This window comes from Barbus barbus (genome assembly GCF_936440315.1).
Source record: "Barbus barbus genome assembly, chromosome: 3".
Lineage (NCBI taxonomy): Eukaryota > Metazoa > Chordata > Actinopteri > Cypriniformes > Cyprinidae > Barbus > Barbus barbus.
This window is the reverse complement of record NC_136731.1, coordinates 35,634,840-35,655,385: the sequence shown is the minus strand read 5'-3', so window position 1 is coordinate 35,655,385 and position 20,546 is coordinate 35,634,840. Positions and strand designations below refer to the sequence as shown.

Below are 20,546 nucleotides of genomic sequence, written 5' to 3'. Positions count from 1 at the left end.
AAGGGGGTGTCCCAATACTTTTGTCCTTATAGTGTTTATACAAGTCATTGGTGTTTGGTTACTTTTTTGGCAATATATATATTACAAAGCAATTGAATATATAACAAGTATGCTTTTTGTAAAACTCTCAGTATATCATACGAAGAAAGGCAGTATTTTTGTTTTCTTTTTATGAACATTACTATTATTGCTCACGGTATAAGTTAAAGTATTATTGTAAAGTAGCCAGTTATAGTAAAGTTTTGTTTCTTATGCCATAATAATTGACATGCATAATGTCCTTATTGCCTGACAGATATGCTATAAGTAAAATAGGTGTCCTAAAAATCAATCAAATCAATTGTTGGAAACAGGCATAATTTTAGTCATTCGTTATTTTAGCTTTTGGTAACTTTTTTGGTAAATGTGCGAGTTAATATCATCTAAAATATATGATACGACAGTTATGAGCATGTTTTAAGATTTAACAGTATCATCTCTGTACCATATTGTGACACAACCCAGAATAACTGAGAACTACATTTCCCAGACTTCCTTTGAAACCGATTTCTTTCTTGGACCTCTGTGCTTTCCGTACAGTAGTCACGAGATCGCTTATGATTGTTAGTCATGGGGAAGAAGTGTTCGCAGTAGTTTTACAGTTAGCAGGTTTGATGTATAATTAATGGTCAAAGTAGACATGGCCAACATCGCGAAGAAAGTCTCATGGTCTAGCCGAGGCGATGATCGCGGAGAGAGAACACCTCTGCTTAACGGAGCCGAGGACGTCAAATACAACAGACAGGTAACGTTACCAGACAGGCCATACAGACTGCAAAATATGACATGTATAGGACTTAGCAATCACTCTGAAATGATTTGACTTCTGCTTATATGAAATACTTGCCCTGCTTATTAAATAAAGCATGCTTGTTAAAATGCAAAGCACTGTGCTGACTTGCAAACACAGAAAGCATGATAATATACTTGCACTAACTTGTCATTACATCGTTGAAATGAAAACTTAATAGTTTTCAAACTTGTTATTAGAGGGTAAACCCTTGTGTTTCTTGTATTTGTACCTACTGGCAAGTTGCAGGGTGTTTTGCAACTGTGGATATTTGGAATTTAACTTCCCATTTCTATTAACCCTCTTGTTCTGCTAAGAAACTGCAAGCACCTGTGATCCTAAGACCTAGATTGAACTGGTTGATTCTTGTTTACATTCAGGAACATAGCTAGAGGTTAAGATATTAAATAGATATTAAAATGAGATATTCCTGACAGTGTCACCAAGACTTGTACCAACAACATTTGTTTTTTTTTATAGCATATTTTTAGTGCAACACGCATAATGTAGACTGACTCTAAATGTAGATTAAAGTAGTCTTATGGTAAATGTCATGTATTTGGTTCATAGTTATCCGGGGGAGGTTTATTTCATATAGGCAGGCTGAGCACTGTGGACCTTGAGGAGGAAATCACACCCGAAGAGGTAAAATCTATTTTACAGCAATTCCTTTTTATTTATTTACATTTTTTTTAAAGACGTGTAGAAACAAATCGTTATTGAAAATGCAGACATAAAAGCCTAGCCTATACTCCGGTTCAGAAAAGTACTTCACTGTTTTGACACAGTTTCAGTTTTAATTTCAACGTGTTTTGATGCTTTGAATGCTGGGATAGCGCATGAGTGTAGTCTAAATCTCTCCTCAAATCAAGCATGTTGGCTAGAGACTCAGGAAAATGCCTGACTCATCGCTTTTTCAGCCTGCACTTTATAAAAATAATTTATTGGGAAAAAGCATGCGATGTACTTGATCATTTGTGAGTTTATGGTTTCCAATGTGCTGGCATGAGGTCAAGTTTGCTCATGGCTGCAAAGAGTTGATGTAGCTAAATAAAGTGTTGTTCTATTCTGATTGCATGAGCATTGAATGACTGTATATGGCCTTGATGAATGTCAGCTCTGAGTCTGTTTTTCCCAAATCACACAGGACATTGTGAGAAGTCGACTGAAGGAAATCCCTCACAACGCAAAGCTGCTGTCCCTCAAATATGAGGTAACTGAATCTAGACCTGACCTTCCGTAACCCTTTTCTCTTTCAATCGAGTGTCTGTTAAAAATGCTTAGGTTTTCTGTAAATTAACTTAAAAATCACAGACAAAATGCAACATGTACACTTTAACTAAACTGTCTTTGAAGAGCTGTGATGTAAAATGACAAACCTAGTGCATTTTGTGTTTCAGAGTCTTGATTATGATAACAGCGAGAATCAGTTGTTTCTGGATGAAGAGAGGCGGATGAGTCACATGGTCAGTAGCACCATCAGAGAGTTTCATTAGAGGTGGAGATGACAAACTCTGGTTCTGTGTCTGTGGGAAAAGTTTAACAGTTAACTTGAATCATGTGCGCTTCGTAAGCTGTTCATAGAAAGGCACTTTCTGAGTTCACAACCATAACGGTTGATGGAGACCATTGAAATGAATGTTTGCAGTTTAAACTGACTGTAGGGCATTTTGTGCTCTTTTTGAATTGTTGGTTTATGTACATGTGTTGTATGAACTCAATCCCGAAATTCTTTTTCAATCACATTAATTTCTGTATAATGAATAATAATGCTAAATGAATGCATTAAAACGACAACACAACTTACAGTGCATTACATGTATTTTCCATAGTATTCTCCAAATATGGTTTGACCCGAAGTTAATACAGTATGTCATGCCAAACATTTTGAAGATGTAACGTGTATTAGCAGTTCATTCAGTGGTTTCCTTGTAATGCAACAGTAATTTGTTGTAAAAATGGTAGATTAACTTTTGATGTTTACTTCTCTTAACCGTAGGGTTTCAGATGTCTGGAGATCAGGCGATGGGTGATCTGCGGTCTGATTGGGTTTCTCACTGGTCTCATCGCATGCCTGATAGACATTGCTGTGGAGACATTAGCTGGTTATAAGTACTCTGCAGTCAAACAAAGTATCCTTCCTCTGTCAGTCATCTATCTAATATGATCAGTTTCTTACATAAAGCGCTCCAAAAATTCAGTTTGAGCCAATACACTGCAGTTTGTCAAAACATAATTTCATTTAATGCTATTTTGTAATATGAATGTTTGTTAAATCTATTTCCATTGTTACTACAGGAATAATGTGCCTGTAAGCAGATGCATGGCAATCCAGACTGATACAGACAAAATGAAAATTGAGCATTATTTTTTTAAATCTAATTTCATCTGTCCATGTAGTTTATTTAATTTAGCCCTCAACTAAATTAAAATGTTTTTTCTTAAGTTATTTTTATATTCCAGGAAAAAACATCAGTAGCCAATGTTTGGTACAAAGACTAATTTTATTCATGGTATTATGCTGTAATATAGCTCAGTAATATTTATAATAGGCTAATCATCTTTTTAAATGAAAAGGCTTAATTTAATTGCATGGAAAGGTTTATTCAGTTTAATTAAGTGCCATTGTGTGTTATATATATTTCTTCCTGGCTTCAGAGCTTCTTTAACTAGACGTTCAGACATTGTGAAATTCACAGAGCTTGGAGGCCTGTCCATCTCTCTTATACTGTGGGCAGTGCTGAACTGTGCTTTCGTGATGGTTGGAGCTATCGCTGTTGCTTTTTTTGAGGTGAATGTTTTCAGAATGACATTTGCGTGGCTTCTGCTTCCCTAATGTGCTTCAGTATCACTTCAGAGAAATCACTCGGCTCTTTCAATGAAATGTTCCCAAGCAGAAAGCAGAATTTGGCTATGTTCAGAATAGCATATTAAAATACTATTTCTACAGTACATAATATGTACCAGATAATGCATCCCACAAAGCAGTGCGTCCCACTGTCCTGTTGATTTCCACAAATGAACTAGAAGTAAATTAATTATATTTCTCAGCTTATATATGGTAATCAGACTTTGCCATTTCTCTACTAAGCAAAATACAGACCTTTTCAAAACTCTGGGATGAGCAAGATCTAATTTTTAATAGATTTTTATTTAGCAAGGATGCATTATTATAGTTAGTTGATCAAAAGTAACAATATAACCTTGCATAATGGTACACAAGAGTTCTATTTAAAATCAATGCTGCTCTTTTAAACTTTCTATTCATCAAAGAATCCAGACAAAAATGTATCACTGTTTCCACACCACTGTTAAGTAGCACAACATTGAACATTAGAATAATTTCTGAAGGTTTATGTGTCACTAGAGGCTGGACTAATAACTGCTAAAACTTCATCTTAACCATCACACAAATAACTAACTTTTAAATATATTATATTATAATATTATAATTTTATTTTGTAATATTTCAAAATATTTCTTGGTTTACTGTATCTAATAAATGCAGCCTTGGTCATTATAAGAGATTTAAAAAAAAAACTTTGAATGGTGTAGATGTTGTACTATGTAGTGTTTAGTAAATAGTTGTATATTATTTTACTTTGAACATTATTTAAATGCTGTCTGTTTTCTCACAGCCCATTGCAGCAGGAAGTGGAATCCCTCAAATAAAATGTTACCTGAATGGAGTGAAGATCCCTCGTGTTGTCCGACTAAAGGTGATAGCTTAAGCTTCTCTGTAAGAAAAACAAGACGGCTTGATTTTTCAAATTTCAACTGAACAAAAAGGTTCAAGTTTAAACAAATGTAGATGGGTAAGATGTATAGATGAATAGATATGTTTCAATTTTCTTATAATAGATCCCCATAACAACAGTTTTCTTCCACGTCCACAGACTCTGGCGATAAAGGTCTTTGGTGTGATCTGCTCAGTTGCTGGAGGTCTCGCTGTTGGAAAGGTACAATAGAAAAACAGTCAGATTGGGTTAATGAGACTAATAAGTTAATTGTTGGACTCAGCAGCTGCTCTCCTCTCACAGGAAGGACCCATGATTCACTCGGGAGCAGTGGTGGCCGCAGGAGTATCTCAAGGCAGAAGCACTTCACTGAAAAAAGATTTTAAGGTCAGTTTTCTGTACTGCTAGGACTCCTTGAATCTTACAGTAAACACAGCCTGACTTCAAGTTTCTGTTCCCGCAGATATTTGAGTATTTCCGCAGGGACACGGAGAAGAGAGACTTTGTCTCGGCAGGAGCAGCGGCTGGAGTCTCCGCTGCCTTTGGAGCCCCTGTTGGTGAGACATGCAGAAAATCATTTTAAATAACCATATTTTTACATGGGATAGAAGCAAGTTATGCAAAACCAATGTCAAATATACTATTATTATGTTGTTAAAGCATATTATCATCCATCATTTGCTCCTTTGAATAAAAGCTCAAAGACTGTTAAACCTCCCTGAAATGGTTCTTGGATAAGATTGTCCAGGATCGTCTTTGATTCAATGTGTTTTTTGGCACAGGTGGGGTTCTGTTCAGTTTAGAGGAAGGCGCGTCTTTCTGGAACCAGATGTTGACATGGAGAATTGTGAGTGATTGTGAATAAGAGTTTGGCTTCTCATTAAAGAGCACTGTCTGTTTCAGATAGTTTTAAAGTTCGACCGTTTGAACCCCTAATCCTGCTGTGTTTTTGATCTAGTTCTTTGCTTCAATGATCTCCACCTTCACACTGAACTTTTTCCTGAGTATTTACCATGGGAAGCCTGGAGCACTGTCTAGCCCCGGTCTCATTAACTTTGGTCGTTTTGACAGTGGCGTAAGTTCTGTCTCCTTCGGTTACTCTGACACTCTTTCCCTTTTTTAGCTGTCAAAGTTTTAACTCAGCACTGAGATTTAAGGAACATCTGTTAAAGTGGAATTGACCCTTGAAGCTGTCTAAAAATATCACAAGAAAGAAAAAACTATATTATATTGTAGCTATATTAGTCACGACATTCCTGTACTAAATTTGATGTTTTGTTTTTTATTTTAGAGTGTACAGTATAATTTATATGAAATTCCTCTCTTCATTATCATGGGAGCTTTTGGTGAGGGGAACATCACTTTGTCCATGCATAAAATATCATCATCATTTTTTTTTATAAAATGAAAATGAAAGGATGTACCATTTGAATCATTCTTCTTTTTTCCTTTCATTTTCCAGGAGGGGTGCTCGGAGCATTGTTCAATGTCATCAATTATTGGCTAACAATTTTCAGAATAAGGTATGATTGCAAGTAATTGAATATGGAAGGTCATGCATAATATGTATGGCCAAAAATTGAAGTGGAAAAATCTAAATTTTGTATAGTGGTATTTTGCATTTGCAAAATTTTGTATTTTTGTCTAGTCCCCTATTTTGGCCATTTTTTTTTTTTTTTTTTTTTGCAGCAACTTGACAATAGATTACAGTTGCTGCAAAAACTTGAGTTTGCTAAATGATTGGTCAAATGTGTAGGTTTTGACACAATTAGGGTGTATTACTAAGCAAAAGCCAATATTCCATTGTGTCTGAACTACACATTTGTGTCTGAAGACTTTTACACATCAATCACATTTTCTGGGTTACGCCCTCACACATTAAATTCATAGTTTTAGTGACGTCACGCCCTTACAGGAACGTTCACCTGGAGAGCAAAACAAGGCTTTCCTCCACTGACCACCAGTTATTTTTATGAGGATTGCATTAAGTAGTAATGTAGTAAGACACTGATATTAAAAGGCAAAAATCAGTATACACTTTATTGATGGTGCAGATGAACCCAAAATATAAATGCAATGTGCAAAGTTGCCCATATAAAATGTGTTCTTTGTTTTATTCTTTTGAGAGGTGATCTAAATATTTGTGTATTGGAGACAGATGGAAAATTGATAGGCTTGTGCTGCAGCTCTATGGCTGTTTTGCCCTCCAGGTCTTTGAGCCTTTGAATTGAGGCCAACAAGTAAAGGAAGAGAGTTGCTAAAGTTGTAAGGCGTTTAATGAAAAGTGAGAATGAGATGATACTGAAAACACAAAATAACCATTTGAAAAAGTAGTATTGAGCATAACATTTAACAAACCTTTTATTTGTTTTTAAATGTGACACCAATATTAATATATGCTTGGTTTTAGTAAGATCAGTCTTTTTTTTTTTAAAGAAATTAATCAAAGACAAACTTACAAAATATCTCTCTTTCGTGTAAATATGTTCTATTCCTCAAAAAATCCTGAAAATATCATGTTTCCAGAAAACATTGCACAGCAAAATTGTTTTCAACATTGATAATAATAAATGTTTCTTCAGCAGAAAATCAGCGTATTAGAATGATTTCTGAAGGATCATGTGACTCTGAAGACTGGAGTAATGATGCTGAAAATTCAGCTTTGCCATCAAAAGAATAAATTACATTTTGTAATATATGATGATAAGAAAAACATTTTAAATTGTAAAAATATTCCAGAATATTGCCGTTATTGTTTTGTGTTTTCCTCAAATAAATGTAGCTTTGGTGAGCATAAAAGCCAACTTCTAAAACATTTAAAAATCTGTCATTTTTACATTTTGTGCTGCAAAAATTATTTCTTTCTTTCTTTCTTTCTTTCTCAGGTACGTCCACCGGCCGTGCCTGCAGGTGATGGAGGCCATGCTGGTTGCCGCGGTGACCGCTACAGTTTCCTTTGCTATGATCTATTTCTCCAATGACTGCCAGCCGTTGGGACAGGACAACACTGAAGAATATCCCCTACAGGTGTTTATATACTTACTGGGCTGTCAATATGTTTCCTTAAATGATAAAATGCTAAGCTGAACTGATCTTAGATCAGAATATAGTCAGCAATGTCAAACAGAAACGTAATTTGTTCCTTTACAGCTCTTCTGTGCTGATGGTGAATATAATTCCATGGCCACCGCCTTCTTCAACACCCCTGAGCGGAGTGTGAGGAGTCTGTTCCACAACCCTCCAGGTGTGTCTCAGTGTGGGTTTGGTAGGGTGTGGACGGGTTTGGGAATCTGTGTGGACATCTTATCGAACTTGCAATCGAAACATCAAGCCTTCGAACACTTCTTCACTTGTTATGTGGTGTGTCTGCATGTTTTTTAGCCAGTGTGTGTTTGCATGCATGTGTCTGCCAAAGCAGATTTAGCGTTACGAGCTGGAAGCAGGCCAGCTGTCAGGCAGCTAAAATCTTCCTACGCTCTGGAGAGAAGCCATCCTTGATTGCTTTCCCAGAGTGCAGTGAGTGAACACAGCCACTGGACTTAAACAAGCAAAATCACAAATAAATAAGTGCCCAAAGTTTATCATGACCATTTTTGGTCTTTAAATATGGCAAGTTGTTAATGCATTAGAATGTAATATGATTATATTATTCCCTAAAATCCGATTTATGATTTTTCTTATGATTAATATTACACTTTCTTTATATAATTTATATGGTTTTGATTTTATGTCTTTGCTAGTGGCACTATACTCCCCCCTAGAGCTGGAATGCTTAAGGCTGATGATACATTCTGGGCAACTTTTTGAGCAATGTTGCCCTCAACGGGCAACCAGGTGAGACACAGGGCTCACAACCAATTTAAAGTATCCAGATGGGATATTTCAGTGGGAAAGTGCCCAAGCAATACGGCTCAAAAAAAATTGTCCGACAGAATTGCTCGAAAATTTGCCCTGTATATAATCATAATCATAAAAAACGTCTCGGTTGCTTGTGTAACCCTCATTCCCTGAGGGAGGCAACAGAGACGTCACTTCCCAGTTCGTCGGTCACTGACTTGACGTGGAAAGTGACCGACTAAAAGGGAACAGATGTTTACCTTGCTACAGATTGTGCAGAGTAAGATTTTTAATGGAGTCTCTTCTGCTCATAAAGGCTGTATTTATTTGATCAAAAATACATTAAAAAAACTTAATATTGTGAAATCTTATTGCAATTTCTAATATTGGTTTCCTATTTTAATATACTTTAAAATCGAATTTATTTCTGACGCAGTGCTGAATTTTCAGCATCATTACTCCAGTCTTCAGTGTCAAGTGATCCTACAGAAATCATTCTAATATGCTGATTTATTATCAGTGCTAAAACTGTTGTGCTGCTTAATATTTTTATTAACCTGTGATCATTTTTTCTTTGATTCTTTGATGAATAAAAAGTTAAAAAAGAGCAGCATTTTTTCAAAATAGAAATATTTTCTAACAATGTCTTTACTAACACTTTTTATCCATTTAACATATCCTTGCTGAATAAAATGATTATTTTAAAAAGAATAAAGAATAAATTGTATTTTAATTTAAGTATATTAAAATAGAAAACTGGTATTTTAAATTGCAGTAACATTTCACAAAAAATATTTCACAAAACAAATCCCTGTATTTTTGATCAAATAGATACAGCATTGATGAGCATAAGAAACATCTTTAAAAAATCTCACTGATCCCAAACTTTTGAACGGTAGTGTATATAAATCCTTATGTAAATATGTATGTATGTGTGTATGTATGTATATATATATATATATATATATATATATATATATATATATATATATATATATATATATATATATATATATATATATATATATATATATATATATATATATATACCTACATGTACATTGGGGGAAAAAAATTATCTGATCACCTGCTGATTTTGTACGTTTGCCCACTGACAAATAAAGGATCAGTCTATAATTTTAATGGTAGGTTTATTTGAACAGTGAGACAGAATAACAACAACAAAAATCCAGAAAACCGCATTTCAAAAAATGTATAAACTGATTTGCATTTTAATGAGTCAAATAAGTATTTGATCCCCTATCAATCAGCAAGATTTCTGGCTCCCAGGTGTCTTTTATACAGGTTAGGAGCTGAGATTAGAAGCACTCTATTAAAGGGAGTGTTCCTAATCTCAGTTTGTTACCTGTATAAAAGACACCTGTCCACAGAAGCAATCAATCGATCAGAATCCAAACTCTCCACCATGGCCAAGACCAAAGAGCTGTCCAAGGATGTCAGGGACAAGATTGTAGACCTACACAAGGCTGGAATGGGCTACAAGACCATCGCCAAGCAGCTTGGTGAGAAGGTGACAACAGTTGGTGTGATTATTCGCAAATATAAGAAACACATAATAACTGTCAATTTCCCTCGCACTGAGGCTCCATGCAAGATCTCACCTCTTGAAGTTTCAATGATCATGAGAACGGTGAGGAATCAGCCCAGAACTACACGGGAGGATCTTGTCAATGATCTCAAGGCAGCTGGGACCATAGTCACCAAGAAAACAGTTGATAACACACTACGCCGTGAAGGACTGAAATCCTGCAGCGCCTGCAAGGTCCCCCTGCTCAAGAAAGCACATGTACAGGCCCGTCTGAAGTTTGCCAATGATTCAGAGGAGAACTGGGTGAAAGTGTTGTGGTCAGATGAGACCAAAATCCAGCTTTGACATCAACTCAACTCGCCGTGTTTGGAGGAGGAGGAATGCTGCCTATGACCCTGCCTAGGTGGAAACATTATGCTTTGGGGGTGTTTTTCCGCTAAGGTGGACAGGACAACTGTACCGCATCAAAGGGACGATGGACGGGCCATGTACCGTCAGGGCCAGGGCATTGAAGCCAACCAGGGAATTGAAAGTGGTTTGTGGTCGTGGATGGGTATTCCAGCATGACAATGACCCAACCACACGGGCAACAAGGCAACAAAGTAATGGCTCAAGAAGCAGCACATTAAGGTCCTGGAGTGGCCTAGCCAGTCTCCAGACCTTAATCCCATAGAAAATCTGTGGAGGGAGCTGAAGGTTCGAGTTGCCAAACGTCAGCCTCGAAACCTTAATGACTTGGAGAGGATCTGTAAAGAGGAGTGGGACAAAATCCCTCCTGAGATCTGTGCAAGCCTGGTGGCCAACTACAAGAAACGTCTGACCTCTGTGATTGCCAACAAGGTTTTTGCCACCAAGTACTAAGTCATGTTTTGTGAAGGGGTCAAATACTTATTTGAAATGCAAATCAATTTATAACTTTTTTGAAATGCATTTTTCTGTATTTTTTATTGTTATTCTGTCTCTCACTGTTCAAATAAACATACCATTAAAATCATAGACTGATCATTTCAAATCAAATATTTTTTTCCCCACTGTACATATATATATATATATATGTATATATATATATATATATATATATATATATATATATATATATATATATATATATATATATATATAATACACATACACAGTGCCCTCCATAAGTATTGGAACAGTAAAGACAAAATTGCTCTGTTGGCTGTGGAGTCAAGACATTTACAAATATGATTAAAAGATGAATATGAGACAAAACTACAGAATGTCACATTTTATTATTAGCTGTTTCAACACATACATGTTTTACCAAATAAAAAGAACACCACTTTTAGAGTTCATCCCACTCATTGATGTGAGTATAAGTATTGGGACAGTTGAACATAAGGCAGATATAACCGATTAAAAGCTATTATTTAGTTGCAGATCCCTTGCACACAATCACAGCAGTGAGTCTGTGACCCATAGACATCACCAGACTCTTGGTCTCATTCTTTTAAATACTTCTCCCAGCCTTTAATGCAGCCAATTCCAATTGTTGTTTGTTTTGGGGAGTTTCTGCCTTTACTCTCCTCTTCAGCTGCTGAAATTCATGTTCAATCGGATTTAAATCTGGAGATTGACTTGGGCAATCTAAGACTTTGCATTTCTTTGCCCTTATAAATTCCTTGACTGAACTGGCATGGTGCTTTGGGTCATTGTCCTGATGCAATATGAAGCACTTCCCAATGAATCTGGTGGCATTTTCTTGAATATTGGTAGGCAAGATGGTTTTGTACCCTTCAAAATTCATTCTGCTACTGTCATCATACATTAAGTCATCAGTAAAGTTGAGAGGGCCTTTTCCAGAGGCAGCCATGCATGCCCATGCCATGACATCACCTCCACCATGCTTTACAGATGAGACTGTATGCTCGGGATCATTGCAGTTCCCTTTTTTTCTCCATATTTTCGTTTTCCCATCACTTAGATAAAGGTTCATCTTTGTCTCATCAGTCCATAAACACAGTTCCAAAACTCTTCTGGCTCACCTTTGTGCTTTTTTTGCAATCTCTAGTCTTGCCTTTCTATTTTTGGTGCTGGTCAGGTTTGCATCTTGCTGTGTAGCATCTGTAATTCTGTGTCAAAGTCTCCTGAGGACAGTAGATTGTCAGAGCATCACCCCAGCTTTCTGGAAGTTGTTGGGGATTTCACAGACATGTCTTTTAGGGTTCATTTTCACAGCTTTTATGATTTGTCAGTCATCAACTACTGTTGTTTTCTCAGTCGATCAGGTAGTTGTTGGTTGCTGGTGTCGCTGGTGGTTTCCAAACTCTTGATTTCTCCATGCCCTTTGTTTTTGCTAGAGGTCTAATTTACTTCCTCTTTTCTTTTAGCATCCAAATTGCTTGCTTTTCTCTCAAAGTCAGCTCCCTCATCTTCATCCTGGTTTTTGTGTGTCATCATCAAATGCAAGATTCAGAATACAGAAGTAATGGATATAACTGATACAACACATTCCCTGCTTTTAATATCTGAAGAATTAATGCAACAGGACACATCTGATCAACTTGTTGGAACTTGTTGATTCTGTAGTCCTGCTATAGTATTTTTTTTTTACAAATAAAGCTGTCACAACACGAATAAAAACACTCTATATACTTGTTTATCTGGTAACATCTGGATTTGCCGAAATTTTCAAAGACCTTAGAAAGACCTGTGAGGCAACTGTTCCAATACTTATGCTCACATCAGATAGAGGGATGAAACTCTAAAAGTGCTGAACAACTTGGCTGGTAAAACATGTATGTGTTGAATCGCCCAATAATAAAACGTGACATTCTGTAGTTTTGTCTCATATTCATCTTTTAATCATATTTGTAAATGTCTTGACTCCACAGCCAACAGAGCAATTTTGTCTTTACTGTTCCAATACTTTTGGAGGGCACTGTATATATATATATATATATATATATATCTCACACATACATACACACACACACATATATATATATATATTAATAATATTTATATAATGCATATTTATAATATTTATATAAAAATTTGGACTTGTAACCCGAAGGTTGTGGGTTCGAGTCTCAGGTCTGGCAGGAATTGTCGGTGGGGGGAGTAAATAACCAGCGCTCTCTTCACCTTCAATAACACGGCTGAGGTGAGACCCTTGAGCAACTGCTCCCTGGGTGCCGCAGCATTGGCTGCCCACTGCTCCGGGTGTGTGTGTGTGTGTGTGTGTGTTCACTGCTCTGGGTGTGCGTTCACAGTGTGTGTGTGCACTTGGATGGGTTAAATGCAGAGCACAAATTCTGATTATGGGTCACCATACTTGGTCACCACACCATACTTATTATATATATATAATAAATTAAATTAAAATATGTTATAAAAATAATGATAACACAATGAAAACAATAAAGAAATTTGTAGATAATATGATCTTAATACTTGAATCTAACCAAGGGAAGCTGGACAAAAAAGTAATACGATTATATAAATCTTATTACTGAATGTTTACCTCGTAAATGGGCCATAACTGGACAGCCTATTATTAAGACTTCAGTCCCAGTCTAAAGCCATACCTTCTAACCAGGCTGCCCAACATCTTGAAGGCGACTGCAATATAGTTTTGTTTTACTAATGTAATTTTACTGGTAATATCTCTCGCTCAGGATCTTACAACCCCTTGACTTTGGGGGTTTTCACTCTGGCCTATTTCTTCCTGGCTGTCTGGACTTATGGTCTGACCGTGTCGGCTGGAGTGTTCATCCCGGCTCTGCTCATTGGAGCAGCCTGGGGACGACTATTTGGGATCCTTCTGTCTACCATTACTTCCAGCCAATCAGTAAGAACAGCTTTCCACTTCTCTGCTTCCAACACCTTTTTTTAATTCCACCTACATTTTTAATTAATCTTAAACGACAAATCAGAGGAAAATAAAGCTTAATGAAGAAAAAGTAGCCGTATTGTGCTGTTGACATGTTTTCTTAACTGATAGATTTGGGCGGATCCTGGGAAATATGCTCTAATAGGTGCTGCGGCCCAGCTTGGTGAGTTACTGATGTTTAAGCGTGATGTTAGTGTCAAGAAAATGCCTCAGGAATGCTGTCTTATGGTTTATAATAGTTCTCCCAACTGCATTTCTGTGAAGGAAGTACATGTCAGCAATAACAAGTATGGTTTTGTTGTGTTAATCTGACAGGTGGCATTGTCAGAATGACCCTCAGTCTCACCGTAATCCTGGTAGAAGCCACCGGGAACGTGACCTATGGCTTTCCCATCATGCTTGTTCTGATGACTGCCAAGATTGTGGGGGATTACTTTATAGAGGTGAGAAGCAAAACTTGCATGGCTGTCTTCTGAGAGCTGGTGATTTGTTGGTCCAGGAGTTTTTGATCTGTGGTTTTTTTAAAGGGTGTCGTGAAGCATTAGTCATGCATGCATGTGTTTTGTGTTATTAGAGCATGAAGCACATGTGTGCATTTGTCTGACTGTTTTTTGTTGTTTATAGGGCCTGTATGACATCCATATTAAGCTGCAGAGTGTTCCTTTCCTCCATTGGGAGGCTCCTCCTACTTCTCATTGGCTGACGGCCAGGTAACCACACCCTCCAGCATTACATGTCATATGATGCTTTGAACTTCTCAGTACTGACTCTCAGTCTGAGCTTCCAGGTAATTCACACAACCATCTAATATTACACTTAATCATAACTCCTGTCTCAGGTGAGAGAACAAAAAGAGTATTAAATGTTACTTATAGTAAATAAACCAGTGCTGGGTTCCAGTCAGCTGAAGGTTTTTAGGTGTAGTGTTGTGGTTAACCAATATGGATTCTCGGATGGCTCATGCTGATATTTCACAGAGCAGGGTAGCTAATGGCCGATATATAGGACTAAGTAATATCACAGTATTTAATTTAAAGTTAGTTAAAAATCTAAATGTGTTTTTGTTTTTTCATTATTATTTTTTTTACATAAAAACAGAAATAATTAAAAAACGTATAAAAAAAATAATTTGAACTTTAAATATCTGTAAAATGAACAGATTTATACTTTAGATAGGAACTTGTTGATTCTGTAGTAGTCCTGCTATAGTATTATTTTACAAATAAAGCTGTCACAACACGAATAAAAACACTCTATATACTTGTTTATCTGGTAACATCTGGATTTGCCGAAATTTTCAAAAAAAATTTATTTGATAGATATTCAAAGACTTTATTAAAGTTCATATTTACTGAATGTTGAGAGTAAATGTAAAAAGTTTTATAGTATTTACCTTTCAATTATTAGCCTGATGAAGACCATAAAGTAATGAAGATGGAGATTGAGTGCTCCTGTGAGTCAGACATTCTCAGCGCTGTCAAAATAAAAGTCCCTCGTCCAACTTGTATTAGCAAAACAGAAAGATATGGCAACCAATAGTGTAGTGGAATATTGTTGCATTTCATCAAAACTACAGTTATCATTAAAATAGTTTTCATTAATTGAAATAAAATAGAATGTAATAGATGAAAAACCTGAAAACAAAATGATACATGAAACAAAATGATAAATTGAAAGATAATAATAAATGTTGCCTTGGCAACTAACTGAAATCAAATAAGTTGAAGTAACTAAAAATAGTTGAAGTAAAATAACTAAAACTGAAACAAATATGTTTAATTGTTTAATGGTATATGTACATTTTTATAAATAGAAACAAAAAAATAAATAAAAGTAAAAAAGCACATGCAAAATTACTAAATAAAAGTGAATTCAAAATATGTTTTACAATATTAAATGATTCTAAAAAACACTGGTGAAGTATCATGAAGTCATTTGTTTGCTGATGTTTTCACCGCAGAGAGGTCATGAGCTCTCCAGTCACCTGCTTCAACAGAGTGGAGAAAGTCGGGAGAATTGTGGACGTTCTTAGCAACACATCCACCAATCACAACGGCTTCCCAGTGGTCATTCATACTACTGAGAACGACGAGGTGACACAACCATGAAAACACAACCTCAGATCCTGTCATTCCTACAAGTATATTTCAGCTTCAATAAAAACTAAAAGTTGTCTTCTTTTCACAGCCAGGAAAAGTCTGTGGACTTATTCTTCGCTCTCAGCTCATTGTTCTTCTCAAACATAAGGTCTGAAACTGAATTATGATACTTCGGTTGGACTTTAATCCTCTGTTTTTAGGAAATACTGTTACTACAGCAATAATGGTTTGGCATTGTGTCTGTCTCAGGTGTTTGTGGAAAGGGCGTCTTCACGTCTCAGCCAAAGGAAGCTACAGCTGAAGGACTTCAGAGATGCATATCCTCGTTTCCCCCCCATCCAGTCCATCCACGTGTCTCAGGACGAGAGGGAGTGCATGATGGACCTCACCGAGTTCATGAACCCGACCCCATACACTGTGCCTCAGGTCAGTTAACTTACATGCTAGCATATTCTGGCCTGCAGTTGCAGAATTTGACAGAAATTTTGTATTTACATGCCATTTGGGAAAGTTTATGTGAAATTTATAATGCCATAACAATGGCATAGGAAGTAAAATAAATTGATATTGATACTGGAAGCCCTCCAGTTTTCATCTATCATACCTGGAATTCTGCAGTGCCAGAGCGCCACTACCACACCCAATTGAAATGAATGAATGAATGAATGATGCATTTATATAGCGCTTTATTGTGTATTGCTGTACACCCAAAGCGCTTTACAATCATGTGGGGGGGGTCTCTCCTCAACCACCACCAGTGTGCAGCATCCACTTGGATGATGCAACGGCAGCCACAGTACAACGGCGCCAGTGCGCTCACCACACACCAGCTACAGGTGGAGAGGAGAGAGAGTCATTGAGCCAATCAAGTGGATGAAGATTATTAGGATGCCATGATAGACAAGGGCCAGTAGAGGGAATTTGGCCGGGACACCAGGGTTACACCCCTACTCTTTACGAGAAGTGCCATGGGATTTTTAATGACCACAGAGAGTCAGGACCTCGATTTAACGTCTCATCCGAAAGACGGTGCTCTTTTTGACAGTATAGTGTCCCCGTCACTATACCGGGGCATTAGGACCCACACAGACCACAGGGTGAGCACCCCCTGCTGGCCTCACTAACACCTCTTCCAACAGCAACCTAGTTTTCACCGGAGGTCTCCCATCAAGGTACTGACCAGGCTCAACCCTGCTTAGCTTCAGTGGGCAACCAGTCTTGGGCTGCAGGGTGATATGGCTGTGGCATATCACCCTGCCACAGGTTTGAGAAATAACTCAAAACAATCCTTACATGGCATTTACTAATGATCTGTAAAAAATGACACCAGGAAGTGTATTTCAGTTGTCATGTGCTTTAATCATCTGCAGCAATAACTGTCTAATCTTTGATATTTGATTTCAGGAGACTTCACTCCCCCGTGTGTTTAAATTGTTTCGGGCGCTAGGACTGAGACATCTGGTGGTGGTTGATAATGAGAACAGGGTAAGTGTATCACTATTCTATTGTTTTATTGTGGTTCAGTTACTACTTTTAACTTGCAGCTCATCTTTAGAGATGCACAAAATAGTACTAGTATTATTAATTGGCCGATTTAAGAGATTTTTTTGTTTGTTTGTTTGTTTAATATATCATTGTTGATCAGTATTGGATATTTAATTTTGCATGTTCATTTCCTCTAGTTTTACATTTAGATTACCTTTCCATCATCTAACACTTAAAATTAATCTTCAAAAACGATTCATTTAATTAATAATAATTATTTTGTATATAGCACATTCCTAAATTAGCTTACAGCATTTAAATTATTGTATTATTTATCTATTTACAATTTATTTGTTTACATATTTTTATTGAATTAGTTTTTTTATTTAATCCATTTTATTTATTTATTTTTATTGTGTACCTATTAAAGTTAGACAGGCTTCAAGCATTAATATTTTTTAAAGCAAGTCAAGACATATGTATTTAAAGTTGCTTTCGAGTTTATTGATTTAAATATGTATTGATATTGATACTGTGTGAAATCACATTGTCAGTGTTGTGATTTTATTTTTATGCCTGTTGTATTGCACTTGAAATATATAAATAAATTATAAAAATAATGTTGTTTAATATTTATTTATTTCAATGTCTTTATATAGAGGAAATATAATATTATAGCGTAAATAATATCAAATTTGAATATTGACCAGTTTATTTGCTTGTTATTTGCAATAACATCAAAATAATTAACAGCTTATTGTATCAGTCAAAATTGGCCGTATATCCTTCCGAATATCATTTAAATATCGTTCATCCACAGTAATGTTATCAGTTTCTAATTCCCTGTGCTTTGGATGTGAAGGTTGTGGGACTGGTAACCAGGAAGGATCTTGCCCGCTATCATTTGGGTAAAGATGGTCTGGAGGAGCTTCACCTGGCTCAGACATGATTGGTCATCATGTTCACCCTGGACCCTGCCTTCAGAGCACCAGCTTTGGACCTCAAAAACTCAGGGGCTGGTCAGAGTCTCTCTCGTGTCAAAGATGCCAAACATAACCTGCAACATGCACAATTTGTCTGAAGTTCAGTATTTTAAGGGCTTGATTATTTGAAAAATAAGTTTTTGCTCCTTTATCACACAGTTAGTTATGCGTTTATTTTTGCCTGTAGAAATGCAGCGGATGAGCACACTATGTTAGTTTTGCACTGTGACTGTTTATTTATTACAATTATAATATTTTAGATTAAATGAGCTTTTCGGGAGCCCTCACTTTTCGTGCCTCTCCAAAAGCACCATTTTGTGTCACCTTACATGTTTATCATGGCTAGTTATCATTTGAGATGTGAATTGCCATGCCAATGATAATGAATATTGACATAATGTGTCAGTATGCATTTTTTATTTTTCATTTTCAACAAGGCTGTGGTTTTGAATACTTGCTTGCTAATGCTTAATATGGGCTCTAGTGTTGTTAGCTCAAAGTAAACTATTCATTATAAATATGCAGGACAATTCAAGCAAGTTTCCTGATATGGAATTAAATAGATTCTTCTAATCCCCATTTGTAGCATTAAAGGGATAGTTCTTCCAAAAATGAAAATTCTGTCATTTACTCACCCTCAAGTAGTTCCAAACCTGTATGAATGTCTTTGTTCTGAAGATATTTTGAAGAAAGTTTGTAACTAGGCTGTTTTGGGGCACCATTGACTTCCATAGTAGGAAAAAAAATTAAAATACTATGGAAGTCAATGGTGCCCCAGAACTGCTCCGTTTCCCACATTAGTTCAGAATATCGTCCTCAGTGTTCAGCAGAACAAAGACATTCATACAGGTTTGGAACTACTTGAGGGTGAGTAAATGATGACAGAATTTTCATTTTGGGGTGAACTATCCCTTTAAAAAACCTGTTTGTGATGTACACTTAATACAGACTACTACATAATATATTATATTGTTACAGATATGCAAATATGGTTCATTACATTTTTGTTTACCTTGTGCTGTTTAGGATTTTTAAATGTTTCTGTCTTGATTAATCAATTTAATTGGTATTAAATCTGTTAGGGTGGATCAGGCCCTAAAATTAAGTGCATAAATCCTATTTTCCACAAGCTTCTTGGCTCTGGCAAGTTTTGGTACGAGTTTAAAACTATAGCTAGAGGTTTTATGTAGTACATTGCGCGAGGGTAGTTCTTGAAGCTCGAGCTTCATTTGTTTTCTGTGAAAATCTTTACTTTTAAATGAACATCAAAATTACAGTATTGAGCAGTGAAAGATGATTATGCAAAAATAATTGCCAAGCGGTGATTGCAACAAACGTTATTTACCTGAACATCAGATGAAGCGTATAAACGCGGCATCCTGTTTTGTTGTTTTGCTATAAAGGTAGACTCTATGCTTCATTGTTTAAAGCCAACATTATTTGTTTTTATTGATTAATGATCTTTCTCTATGCTGATCTCTACTTTTTATATGGTTGTTGATTTGAAGTAAAAAAAGAAGAGTTTTATAACCATTTGAACAACTTTGTGAACTAATAAAGCTATGAATCAACAACTGAATTCCACAGGTCTCTTTAGTGACTCTCTCAGATGATCATGACTGATTTGGATAAACATCTGTGCAGTCCAAGAAAGGACAATATTTTTGGTCCAAACGTATTTCTTTAATGTGTATATCTGTTCATTTTAAGTCAATTGTCAACTTTTTTGAGTTTACTATCATCACTTTCACTAAAGAGGGCTTCAAAGCTACAAAGTGATAAGGTGACTTAACTTTAAAAAACAATTGAGGAAATAATAATAATAATAACTTGACAATTAACTTTTTTTTTAAATTATTATTTACTTAATAATTTTAAGGCAACGGGTTTCCTTTTTTTAAGTTAAGTCAACTTATCACTTTTTACAGTGTATAGTAAACTTGGATTAAAAGACCCCAATTTTGTTTCAGTAGAAGAATTTATGAGCAGGCTAAGGCTTTGGCTATATATGTTTTCACTTAACTTCGATATCAGTGATTCTGAGAAACGTGCATTATGTGTATATGTGACTGACGTTCCACTAAGTGCTTCAAGAAACTTTGCCCATGTTTAAATTTGCTAAGGCAACAACACTACATGACTAAGCTGTACTTAGCATATACACTCAC

At 36.1% G+C, this 20,546-nt stretch overlaps 1 protein-coding gene across 2 annotated transcripts; it reads left to right on the top strand.

The window, feature by feature from the left end:
- Nucleotides 1-575: 575 nt before the first annotated feature.
- On the top strand, nucleotides 576-19,961 carry clcn7 (chloride channel 7). Of its 2 annotated transcripts, XM_079376793.1 has the most exons (25): nucleotides 576-784; nucleotides 1,400-1,474; nucleotides 1,977-2,042; nucleotides 2,230-2,295; nucleotides 2,829-2,961; nucleotides 3,511-3,620; nucleotides 4,468-4,548; nucleotides 4,726-4,788; nucleotides 4,870-4,953; nucleotides 5,030-5,123; nucleotides 5,349-5,413; nucleotides 5,525-5,641; nucleotides 5,858-5,912; nucleotides 6,029-6,089; nucleotides 7,452-7,593; nucleotides 7,717-7,810; nucleotides 13,597-13,769; nucleotides 13,923-13,974; nucleotides 14,127-14,254; nucleotides 14,436-14,521; nucleotides 15,772-15,904; nucleotides 15,999-16,058; nucleotides 16,160-16,336; nucleotides 17,315-17,395; nucleotides 18,258-19,961. In XM_079376793.1, exons 1-25 carry the CDS (start codon nucleotides 665-667, stop codon nucleotides 18,342-18,344), a joined length of 2,403 nt encoding a protein of 800 aa, XP_079232919.1. In that variant the 5' UTR covers nucleotides 576-664; the 3' UTR covers nucleotides 18,345-19,961. The 2 variants fall into 2 exon arrangements, with proteins under 2 accessions (XP_079232919.1, XP_079232920.1); XM_079376794.1 differs by lacking the exon at nucleotides 1,400-1,474.
- The last annotated feature ends 585 nt before the right edge of the window (nucleotides 19,962-20,546 follow it).

What these genes read in the sequence shown, in the direction of transcription:
- clcn7 (XM_079376793.1), top strand. Translation starts at nt 665, where the DNA reads ATGGTCAAAGTAGACATGGCCAACATCGCGAAGAAAGTCTCATGGTCT. An exon ending in AGAGGCGGATGAGTCACATG is followed by an intron (nt 2,296 to 2,828) that starts GTCAGTAGCACC and finishes TCTTAACCGTAG; the next exon opens with GGTTTCAGATGTCTGGAGAT. An exon ending in CCATTACTTCCAGCCAATCA is followed by an intron (nt 13,770 to 13,922) that starts GTAAGAACAGCT and finishes CTTAACTGATAG; the next exon opens with ATTTGGGCGGATCCTGGGAA.